This window comes from Micromys minutus, assembly GCF_963924665.1.
Source record: "Micromys minutus genome assembly, chromosome: 10".
Classification (NCBI taxonomy): Eukaryota; Metazoa; Chordata; class Mammalia; order Rodentia; family Muridae; genus Micromys; species Micromys minutus.
Window position 1 is genome coordinate 42,892,267 of NC_137979.1, and position 12,067 is coordinate 42,904,333.

At 49.1% G+C, this 12,067-nt stretch overlaps 1 protein-coding gene across 4 annotated transcripts in view; it reads right to left on the reverse strand.

Moving 5' to 3' along the window:
• Window positions 1–308: 308 nt before the first annotated feature.
• Window positions 309–12,067, reverse strand: part of IGF2BP1 (insulin like growth factor 2 mRNA binding protein 1) — a gene marked incomplete at both ends in the record, with an annotated part of 39,492 nt that continues 27,733 nt past the window's right edge. Inside the window, 11 exons of one of the 4 annotated variants that reach the window (XM_080924458.1) lie at window positions 309–401; window positions 2,704–2,817; window positions 3,080–3,211; window positions 3,939–4,013; window positions 4,693–4,809; window positions 5,129–5,251; window positions 6,798–6,933; window positions 7,510–7,632; window positions 9,048–9,182; window positions 9,933–10,214; window positions 11,340–11,403. In XM_080924458.1, the coding sequence (XP_080780584.1) occupies window positions 309–401; window positions 2,704–2,817; window positions 3,080–3,211; window positions 3,939–4,013; window positions 4,693–4,809; window positions 5,129–5,251; window positions 6,798–6,933; window positions 7,510–7,632; window positions 9,048–9,182; window positions 9,933–10,214; window positions 11,340–11,403 (1,394 nt within the window). Of the gene's footprint in view, window positions 402–2,703; window positions 2,818–3,079; window positions 3,212–3,938; window positions 4,014–4,692; window positions 4,813–5,128; window positions 5,252–6,797; window positions 6,934–7,509; window positions 7,633–9,047; window positions 9,183–9,932; window positions 10,215–11,339; window positions 11,404–12,067 lie in introns of all 4 variants that reach the window. The other 3 variants (XM_080924457.1, XM_080924459.1, XM_080924460.1) reach the window with 3 other exon arrangements.

Here is a 12,067-nt window from a genome sequence, read left to right on the forward strand (position 1 = left end):
GATGGAGGCTGGAGAACTTCCTCAAGACAATCCACGTTTAAAAGCAACCCAAGCTACAACTGCAGTGGTGATATTCCAAGGGGTGAGTGGGGTGTGGCCAGCTGGCTGAATTGGGGGCGAGAGATCAGGATTCCTCACTGGAACATTTTTCTCAAGACAGTGTGCAAACCTGATCTCCAGCCAGACCCAAATGCCCTGATTCCCACTCATTCTCAGGCCTGCTGGGAAGAGCACACCGGCCCTCCACCCGCCTCCAGTTCTGTGATCCATCTGCTGAGCTGGAGCCAACGGGACAGGAAAGGGCGGGGTCACTTCCTTCGTGCCTGGGCCTGGTTGCTCTGTCCCTTCTGATGCTGTTGCTTAACTTGAGCCAGGATGTCCCGGATCTTCCGCTGAGCCATCTGCATTCAGAACAGGCAGGTAAAGATCTCCAAAAGGGAGGAGCTTAGCATGTCAGCAAAGAAAGACATTTGCAACTCAACAGACTATTAAATAGAGGGAGACCAAAGTGTGTATGCATCTGTCTGTCTGTCCGTCTGTCCATTCTAAGGAGAGTTGACAACTCTGACATGCTACTGAAGCTAAAATGGAACTGTAGTTCCTAGACATAAGGACATTTCAAGACACTCCATTCATACATTAGAAGGCACTACTTCAGACTACTAAGGAGAGAAACTGCAGGCGAGAGAGCGGAATGCCCAGACCAGGGCAGCCGGCAGTGATGAGACACCTAAGAATAACTTCCACTTTCTTTTATGAAGGGAAGCGTCTTAAAAAGTTCTTTCATTACTCAGTAGTAACACTGTCTGCTCGTCCAGAGGACCCTGGTTCTTATCCTAGTTCCTACATCGGAGCTAACAACAATTAACTCCTTTCCAGAAAAACCCAGTGCCATTTTCCAGCTTCTGAGGGTACACGTACACAGACATACACGCTGGTAAAACACACATTCACATTAAAAAAAAAATCTAAAATTTTCTTCCCGCCAGGTGTAGTGGTTCATCTCTGTTTGAAAAGCAGAGGCAGATGGATCTGAGTTAGAGACCAGCTTAGCCTATGTGGCCAGTTCCACATCAGGGCTACTTAGTGAGATCTTTTCACGTTGCCCCAGGAGTAAGAAGGAAGTGTTAGATGGAAAACCAACTAACTGCAAAGTGGGCTCTGCATGTAAGATTTTCCAGATGTCTCCTCCCATAGACTGAGCGCTTCACTGAAGAGAAAACTGGTCCATAAGCAGTGTTTATGAGTTGGACCAAGTATGGTGATGTCACACATGATCACAACATGGGAGATAGAGGCAGGATTGCCCAAGAGTTGAGGCCAGCTCAGGCTACACTGTGAATCTGTCTTGTCTCTCTCTCTCTCTCTCCCTCTCTCTCTCCCTCTCTCTCTCTCTCTCTCTCTCTCTCTCTCTCACACACACACACACACACACACACACACACACACGGAGAAGGAGGAAAAAGATCTCAGTGGCTGTAATTTTTTTTTTTTAACACAAGTTTTCCACTGACTCCTTTTTCTGAATAACCAAAATAATGTCTGCCATACACCTAGTACCACGTGAGCTGGGATATGGCCATTCATCCTTACAAGCCTCATTTCCCTCATTTGAATAATGTAGCTCTTTGGGGTGTAACTGAGTTAATAGGCTCAAAGCCCAGGAGACAATCCTAAGTCTATTACAACCATAAATCGTAGCTATCATTCCTGTAGCTCTCACTTTCTCAAAGACCCTTAGGGGAAGCTCCAATACCAGGCAACAGAGCAGAGAGGGATGTGAGGCTGATTGAAGGCATGTGAATTCTAGCCTGAATTGCTCAAGCAGCCCCTAGGGGCCACAGCACAGGGGTAAACTAAAGATATAACATCATGGTGACGTTTGGAGGCTTAGATGAGTCCCTTTGTTAGCCTTCTTTTCTGCCCCTTGCTGAGGGTCAACAAAGTTTGAACATGAGACTAGCTTGCTTTCCTGGCTTCATAGCCAGTGACTAACTAGCTGGAAAGGGGATGAAGAGTTACAAATGATACAAAATGGTTCAGTGACACAATGTGACCCCAGCATTCAGGAGGCTGAAGCTGAAGGATTCCTGAGTTACTGGTAGGGGAGAGGATGAACAGGGCGCCCTTCCAGGACCAGAGCTGAATGCTAAGTTCCTATCCAGTTCAGAAGGGGTCCAGGACAACCAGAGTCTAAGAAGCTATAACAGATGCAATCACTAATATCATACACCTCTATGAACTGTGATTTGTAGAACTTGGCTCTCCTCTACCCTGTCGGCACTGGAGACTGAACCTGAGTTTGCGTTTAGTGGTAATCATTTTTTTTCCCTTTAGATAGTTTCTCTGTGGTGTCTTGGCTGTCCTGGAACTCTCTCTGCAGACCAAGCTAGCCTTGAACTGAAGAGATCCACCTGCCTCTGTTGTCTGAGATATGGGATTATAGGCCTGTATCATCATACCCCAGAGTGGTAAACACTTTACCCACAGAACCACTGCAAAGTCTAAAAGGAAACAACACATCCTCACATTCACTCTTGCAGCCTACACAAGACCAACCCAGCCCAGAGCAGGCAAATTATGGGGAGGGTGTATTAGGACCTGTCGAGTCACACCGACCAACGGTAAGAGCCCTCATTTCTCTGCTGCTGGCTCCTGAGACCTCTGGACATTGTGTGTGTGTGCGTGGGGGGTGGTACGTACCTGGCTGGCATAGAAATGTCCGATGATCTTAACAATGACTTGGTCGTTCTCATCTGGGGTCTGGTCTCTTGGCACTACCACTTCGGCTGCAGTCAAGTTCTGCAGCTCATTCACCTAGGGTGGGATGCAAGAGCTCAGCATGCCAACAAACGAGATGCGCATGGGGATGAGGGCAACTCAGTTGTAGAGTGTTTGCTCAGCACATATACGGTCCTGGGTTCAATACACAGCACCACAACAAAAAAATAAAAACCATGGTGGGACTGGGCTTGGGCAGTAGATAAATCAGTGGACAAATGACAGCAGGGGAGAAAACGTCAGACAAAGGTGTTAGTTTACAGACCCGGGGCTGGGGCTCTCAAGCCTCGGAACTCACCGTTTTGCCACCTTTGCCAATGACCCGGCCAGCTGCTGAAGCTGGAACCCGTATGTGGGTCTCCAGCTTTACTTCCTCCTTGGGACCAAAGAAATTCTCTTCTTTTAGTTTGCCATAGATTCTTCCCTGAGCCTAGAGAGAAGAGGTCACAGTTAAAATCGGTTATGTATCTAGGCAGGAGCATGGCCCCAGGCTCTGGTCCAGCCTTTTCTATCTAGCTTAGCCAGAGGTCTACCTAAGAAAACCAAGCAGCTAAAGCTTCAGTGGGTAACCTTTAGTCCCTGATATCTGTAATGCTGGAGAGAGACCCTCAGATTATGACCCATGAGTAAAGTAATAAATACCACAGCACTAAGAGGCAGGAGAACCACAAATTCATAGCCAACTTGGCCTGCACACAGCCAGTTCTGGGCCAGCTAATGTACTGAGACCATGCCTTAGTTTCTTCCCAACTACTTCAAAGGACACACCACACGCATCCCTTCTAGGATGGCTCATATGGATGTGGTAATAACTATGCATCACAACCACGAATGGCATGAGCTGGCCTTGCCCCGGAGCCCCGGCCTCTAGCCTCAGATCAGGTGAAGCAGCACAGACAGAAAGAGGTGTTGGCATCAAATGCAAATGCCTCGGACTCTTCACCACGAGGAAGTGAGGAAGTGAGGAGGAAATGAACAGAAATGAAGCTTGATAGCAACTGGAAAGCAGCTTCACAGCCGTGTCCTGTAGCAAAGACTGGAAGATGGAACAGGAAATCCGACAGGGAACAGAAGCTACCACCTGGCTTTTCTGCATGTGTTAAGTTCCCAACCTCAGCTCCCCTGTACCCATGGAGAAAGAACAATATAGATCAGACCTTGAACTGAGCCTCTGGGGGTCCAGTGATGACAACCATTCGAACTTTGGAGTCAGGTGTTTCTGGTGGAGCAATCTACAAAACAGAGCTGGTCAGAGGGTGCGGCTTCCAGGGGAAGACGGACTCTCCAGCCCCTCTAGTTCCCTCCCAGTGCCCATCCTGAGAAGAAAAGAACAAAGAGTCTCCAGCCCAAGTTCCTGTCTGCACACAAGAATAGGCAGCAGGCTAGGAGGACCTGCCTTGGTGACCCACACAAGTAGAACTGCACCCCAACACCAACTCCACCTGAGGGATTTAGAAGAGGGCTGCCAAGAGGCAGGGAACTATGAGGTGACTGGGGAGAGCACGTGAGGGAATCACAAGGCTTTAAATACCACTGCCGGGACCCTGTGAGATTAGCAGTACTGCTTCCTGAGCAGAGTCTCCTAGCTCTCCGGGATCCTGGATCCAGGGTGGTTAAAAGACAACCAGCACAGATAGCGCTCGCTCACTGTGAGGCACCACGAGATTCCTGGTGTCCGTCCACACAAGGCAGGACACTGAGACTTGCCAGCAGGAGGTAGGGGTCTATTCTGCATTGGTGCAGAATCTCACTCAGCCTGCTGTGCACATTAACCCTGTCAACTGTCTATCTAGCCTGGAAACCTAGAAGCACCGAAGACACCCACAGGAGACTGGGCTTATCATTCCCAAGGTGAAAGGTGAAGGGGGCTGGAGTTGATACTAAACCTGGAAGAACTCAAGAGCAAATCACCTTAATGGAGGCACTGGCGAACCGAGAGAGCTGTTTGATGTGCTGGCCCTTCTTGCCGATGATGGCGCCCACAGCCTGGGCAGGGATGAACACCTGTACCATCTCCTGCTCCGGAGCCTGCTGCCAGGACATAGGACTCCTTACCAAAGGACCAGGGGACGAGGCAGGACCCAGGAGCCCCTCCACTCAGCTGCCTTACAGCTTCCAAAAGTAACAGATGCAGGTACCAAGCTGTACCTTGGGCCATAGAGGATGCCACGAACTCTTTTTAAATCTCTTCCAACTAAAGGAAGGTAAAGCCAAGTGGGAAGCTGCCACCACCACTAGGGCTGATGCCTCAGCTGGGCTCCTCTTTTGTAGGTGGCATTCTGGCTGCAGAGGCCTCTCTTCCCTCCCTCTTGCCAATGTCCCAGGCCCTCATATTCCTTCCACCTACCATGAAGGAGCTGTATGGAGCAGCCCCAGTGACGCTGCTGGGTGGAGGCGGGACGGCACTAGACGACGCTGGGAAGAGACCTACAGCAGCCAGGTTGAGACCAGGGATGAGGTGAGACTGCAGCTGCGGGAGAGGAGAGGTGCAGGTCAGCCCACTGACAGAACCCTGGCACGTGACTCTAGCTAAACAACAGGGGCAGCGCCCCCAGAGCAGTCAGAGCCCCACAGGACTTACTTGCTTTTCTACAAAAACCTGCCTGGCACTGTGGACCCTTGGGACATAGAAATGTCCTCACTGGACTGAACTGGTATGTCCAAGCAAGAGAACAACAGCAGGCTCCCTAGTTGTGTCTACCAAGCTGATGGAGGCACACCAGGCTCATAACCTGAGGGTGTGATGCCCTTCTATGAGAAGCTGAGACAATGTTTCCTTTCATCCCTAGAGCCCAAGTAGTTCTGAACCTTTCTGCTATCTCCAGTTTCCTCTAAAAGCTCAAGATGGGGCTGGAAACGATGAGAAAAGTCCAGCATTGGGAGGCAGAGGCAGACGAATCGGAGTTGGAGGCTAACTTGGTCTACTTATCAAGTTCTAAGTCAGCCTGGGTGACACGGAGACCCTGTCTCAATGACGATGACAAGCAGCTTGAGATGGTAGGGGTGGGGGGGGAGAGCTCAGCAGGAACACCAGCACCCAAGGATGAACAGCAGCAATGGAGAAAGACACACACGTGACCCTAGGCCCAGTGGAGCTTGGGGAGCAGAGACAGGATTACTGGGTCAAGCTGTCACCCACAAAACTACAGGTTTGGTAAAGGCCATGTCTGAATAAGAGGATGACACCTAATGTCCTCCTCAAGTGTGCGCCCAACCACCCACACATGCATGCCTAACTACCTACACACACCTAACTACTCACACATGCACATTAAAAAAAGGGAAGAAAAATCCCAAATGCAAAGCATGGGGGTACACGCCTATAAGCCCAGCACACTCGGGAGGCTAAGGTAGCACTGAATTCTGTTCTTGCCTACACAGTACAGGACTGTCTCGGGGGGGAAAAAAACAGCTAAAGTTGTGGCTTTTCTGTCGACTACAGTATACAAGTATACAGTTGTACTAAATCAAATCATATAGATCACAGATTGGCTAAAGTACAGAATCCGTGAAACCCAAGATTCTGCCTCCAACCCCAACGCAGCAGACACATGAATGAGCCCTTGTGGGTAAATTCAGTTCCCCATTCCGACAACAGGTTATTTACCTACAATGTACAAGATTCCAGATTTGATCCCCAGCAACACTACTGCTACCACCACAAAAACAAATTTAGATGAGGTAGCTCAGTTAAGGCACTGGCTACCCTTACAAAGGACTCCACAGGTTCGATCCCAAGCACTCACGTGGTGGCCCACAGCCATCCATAATTTTAGTTCAAGAGAATCCAATGTCCTCTTCTGGGAACCTGGGACACACACGCACACACACGCACACACATAGAACAAGTAAATTCCTTTAAAAAAGAAAAAAAGTGATTCTCCAAGGCTGTGCTGGTCACCCTGCCTGCTACTGCCCTTGCTAAGTTCAGAGAAGGGTGCAAGAGGAGCTTGGGATGTATGTAGCTATCACTTTTGCCTATCCCCAAGGCCTAGACTCAACTCCCAGCAACTCACGCTCATGGCAGCCACATCATTCTCGTAAGCCTCTCGAACTTTCTTCATGATCTCCTGCTCAGCCCTGCAGCAGTTCTCAATGGCCCCCTTCACAGTGATGGTCCTTTCAGGGTTATAGAGTGTGAGGTCCTGGAGCCTGGCAAGAGAACAGGACAGTGTTAAGAACCAGACCCCAGCCAGAACAGAGCCAGAAGAACAACTGAGTTTTAAGTCCAGCATTTCTGAAGGATGCCTAACTTCTGGCCAGTAAACCCCACCTCCAGCCTTCAGGTAACCAGAGCAACGAGAGCAGCATGACCCCAACAATTCCATCTGTGGGAACTTGAGGCGATCGTGAAAGGTTGTGGTTACTCTGAGTTACTCTGCAAACTGCTCTAAGGAAATGGAGAGGCTGGCTGCTTACAGGCGGCTAATCCACACCTGCCGCTACTCTTCAGACAGCCCAGAATGCCCTGGATGAAAAGGACCAAGGTTTGTGCACCACCCACAGCGGCCAGGCCCTCACTGCAGGCATTTGTGGGAATGCTCGGATCTAGAATGTTATGCCAAGGGGAGGCATTAGGGTGCTCCAACCCCTATTGAGCAAAAGTATCTCACTACTTCTCCAATTCGATTCGTCCCAAGAGGGAGGTGGGCTAAGTCTCGGTGGCAGGTCCCTTGTACCCCAGCCCAAGCTCACCGCCACCGTGGATGGAACCACCGAGAGACTTACGATGAGATGGTGATCTTCGTCTCTGTGTCCTGCTCCACCTTCTTCAAGTTCCGCCCTTCCTTGCCAATGAGTCGCCCCACGAAGTTATTATGAGCCAGGATCTTCAGGGGAACTTCGTCTGCCCTGGAAGGAAGTGGGGGACAGCCTGGTCAATGATGTCGACAAAGACCCAACTATGTGAGGAACCCAGAACAAACAAACCCATTAGAGAGCAGTGTTCTACAGAGAAATGGTGGGTGAGAATGCAGGCTGAAAGTTGGGGGCCACAGCTTTCTTTCAACTGTGGTCATGCTCAACACATACAAACAGAAACTCATAAAGCTGCACACTAAAAAATATGTGCAGTTGGGCTTGGGGATAGCTCAGTAATACTATTCTTTGTCCAGCATGCATGAGGCCCAGGCTGTACCCCTAAGGGAGGAGAAAGGGTACACAATGTGTTGGCATTTGCCTTCAGGAATTCTAGGCTAACCTAGGCAATCCTCAAACGAACACAGCACTTTTATACTAGTTGAACCCTAATGTAAAACAACAACAACAAACACTTAGCCAGACAGTGGTGGCGCATGGGAGGCAGAGGCAAACAGATCTCTGAGTTTTAGGCCAGCCTGCACAGAGAAACCCTGTCTCAAAAAACAAACAAACAAACAAACAAAAAACTAAACAAAAAACAAACAAGTGAAAAGGGAAAACTACTTTTTTGTGTGTGATGATGCATATATTATCAGCTGACCCAAGAAGACCACCAACACCTAGCCTGTGGAAGACCCACTGTCTTTAAAACACTGTGTGTGGGTGTCGGCTGGTGTGAAGACACCTGTGGAAGTCGGTCAGCAGGTGAGGTCTGGATCACCTGGAGCTCAAAGGTTTGTGAGCCACGCAGTATAGAGGTGGGTGAGATCTGAATTTTGGTCCTAATAGGACAGTTTCTGCTCCTGACTGCAGAGCCACCTCTCCACCCGCGCCATTCTCAAGAACACGTAATAGAAACCGAAGCAGTTGTGGTATAGCAGGAAGCAAAGGATTTCAGCAGCTCAGGGTTAACTACAGTACAGTGATCCTGCCTCAAATACCCCACCCTACCACAGGACCCAGAACCAAATTAGTGTAAGCGAATCCTTTAGATTCTGCATTAGTGAGGCGCACACTCAGGTCCTGGTGCATGCCGGCATCCACCACACTGTCTTGTTTCTGGCCCTCTGTCGCTTCTTTCTATACGAGCTTTTTAATTTACTCATAGGTGTGTTGACAAAAATTTATAAAACGCATAGAGAGGGATTTCAGCCTGACCCTCTGTACTGACACATTATTTACCTGCATACTCTAGTCATGAAGATCCTAAAGTACACACATCCATATACATACACATGGACACAAATATAAACAGTGTGAGTATATTGAGCGTGAGTGGAGGCTGGGGGGATGGCTCAGCAGCAAAGCTTCTGGCTGGCAGGGGGAAAGCCTAGCTTCACTCCTAGTGCAGCCAGAAAAGAAAAGAAAATAATAAAAAGTGTGTGTCAGCAGTCCCAAGTGCTTACGTTTTGGTGTCCTTTGCCTCCTTGTGCATAATCTCCAAGATCATCTTACACGCAGAGGAGCAGCCCTCGGGCGTTGAATGCACACTGATGGCCTTCTCCGCAGCTCCCGCATTCTCCTTCCTGTGCACATCTATCCTGAGGACCACAAGGAGAAAGCTGGTTAGTTGTCTTCAGTAACATGGGACGTCTCCCACCTCTTTTTAATGAAAAGTCTACTGTCTGCTCTCGGAGTGGGGCCTGGAAACCACAGCCAGGTGTTGCTCTGCCCATCTCTGAGAGGACAGTGAAGGCCACCTCACAGCTACTGGATGGGGACACTCTCAAGCTGTGTGTGACTGTGAAGTTATTTTTCTCTTTCTAGTGTCCTTTTTCACACAATGACTATGGGAGACACCCTGTCCCAATACAAGTAAACAATAGTGATTCCCGATGTGTGTTAAACAGAGGAGCCAAGCTGTCCTTCCCATAATCACGGTCTACTTGAAACAACAGGAAAGCAGGTGGCTGCTCTGCAATAGCAGCTGGGACATAATTACCACTTGTGCCAAAGAGCCCTGACTTTTATTTAGCCAGGCTGTCCAGCCTGTGACTGCCACTAAGTGGCTACTTATCATAGAGGACCTGTCGAGTGGCTAACTCCCAACTCACAGGACTGAATATCCTGGAGCAACTTGATATGAACTCTTCCTTCTGCAGACAGTGAACCTAGACATCCATCTACCTTCTGGTTTGCCCAACTCAGAGGGAACACCGGCAACAGTGACTATCCATGTCCCAAGCAACAAAGCCAAGGACAAAAGTGCTGATGCCCAAACCGTGTGCTTCCAGGAGCCGCCTCAGGCCCCACCTCTTCCCTGCACCCAGCCCCCACTTCCCCGCACTCACTTGGACTGAGTCTGTTTTGTGATGTTTCGGATGGTGGCACCCTCCTTGCCAATGATGGCGCCGACATACTGTGTGGGCACCAGGAGCCGGAGGGGGATGTCCACTTGCTGCTGCTTGGCTGGAGCCCCTGCTGCCACAGGTGACCCTTGCCGGGGCTGACCCCGAGACCCAAAGCCTCCACGGCGCCCATTCTCAGGACCTTGTGCTATCTGCTCATCAGGAATGTAGGAAACCTTAAGGGCGTGGTTCTCCAGCTGATGGCCATTGAGTTTCATGATGGCTCTAGGAACAGGTAGTCCAATGGTCACTCCAACCCATGCCAACCACACCAAGTACCTTCCTTACCCAAAGCACCCACTGAGTTACAGGTGGGAATACACTGGGGACACTGTAGAGCTAACATCTGTCTGCCACACATCCATCACTAGGGAAAAGTAACTGACCCAGGAATGCCACTTGCTTCCTTGGGATTTATTTCATAAGAATCTTCCACTGAAGACCACTGGAAGATGTTGAAGCAAGGGGGAAAATGTGACAATATTCTAAAAGTCCTGAGTTCAATTCCCAGCAACCATATGGTGGCTCACAACCATCTGTAATGGGACCTGATGCCCTCTTCTGGTGTGTCTGAGGACAGCTAGAGTGTACTCATATACATAAAATAAGTAATTCTTTAAAAAGGAGGGGCAGCTGGAGAGCACTGACTGCTCTTCCAGAGGTCCTGAGTTCAATTCCCAGCAACTACATGGTGACTCACGACCGTCTCTAATGAGATCCAATGCCCTTTTCTGGTCTGTCTGAAGACAGCGATTGTGTGTGTGTGTGTGTGTGTGTGTGTGTGTGTGTGTGTGTGTGTCTGTGTCCGTGTGTGTGTGTAAATCTTAAAAAACATGTGACAATACCCTGTGAAGGCCAGATAGAGCTAAAAACAATCAATGTACAACATGTGTTCTGACCACTTCAAGGAGTGAGACTGTTTATGGTAAATAGGGGCTAGAAATCAGGGTCACCCTTGGCTACTAAATGAGTTAGAGGCCACTATGATCAAGAAAATGTGCGTACTTTTGATCTACCTGTTTTGAACGAGGCAGTTCTCCCTCAAAACCAAAAGATGGCACCATCAACACAGTATAACTCTGGTTCCCAGGGACCCAGAGGCAACCTCTTCTCCCAGTCATCCCCTCCCTGCAGTTCATTTTTACTGAGAAATTTCTGATTTCTGAAGCATGATGCTAAAAGAACTTTTTGTGGGATCCTAGGGTTAGCTGAACCAGTATCAGAAGCCAGCTGAGAATTCCAGCTTGCCTGGACCCACCCACAGGTCGCTCCCCTAATAGGAGGGTCCAAAGAGAACCCACTCCCGTACACCTCTCAGAGGTACCCCAGGCCCACTTCCGAGGTACTCACTGCCTGGTCTGCTCCCGGTTAGAGTAGGTGACGTTGACCACTGCCGTCTCACTTTCTGTGTTCACTGTGGAAACAACAGAACAGCCCACCAGTTAGAGCCCTACCAAGAAACCCCAATTTTTCTGTAGGTCAGTAGAGGAAGCAGCTGACTACCAAGCTGAGAATACGCTCAAAGGACACGGGAAGAACCTTCAGAGACACTGGAAGCTGAGCTAATGAAGTCTTTCTGGCTTTCAGATGCAGCAATGGCACAGCAAGGCAAATACGACACACACACACACACACACACACACCACACACCAGCACTGGAGGCAAACTTACCCTGGGAAAGTTCAATTAGCAAACAAGCAACACCCAGTGGGTGTGATTAGCCATTTACACGGTAACATGTCAAGAAAAAAAAAAAAAAAGACTTCTACTTGAGCCAAACGGCTCAAGAATTGGAATTAGCTAAATCCGTTCTGTAAGCTTGGGTCTCACACACTTTCCCAGAGAAGGAATTCCAGGCTCACAGATCCAAAACTTCCTGACAGCAGACACAGGACACATCAGCATCAGGCCGTCATACTCATGGATCCCAACAATGATGTCCACCCAGAAGCTTAGATTTTATTTGTAGAGATTTATTTATTTAGTGTATATTAGTGCTCTATCTGCGTGTATGGCTGCATGCTGTAAGACGGCATCAGATCACACCTTACAGATGGCTGTAAGCCTTCATGTGATTG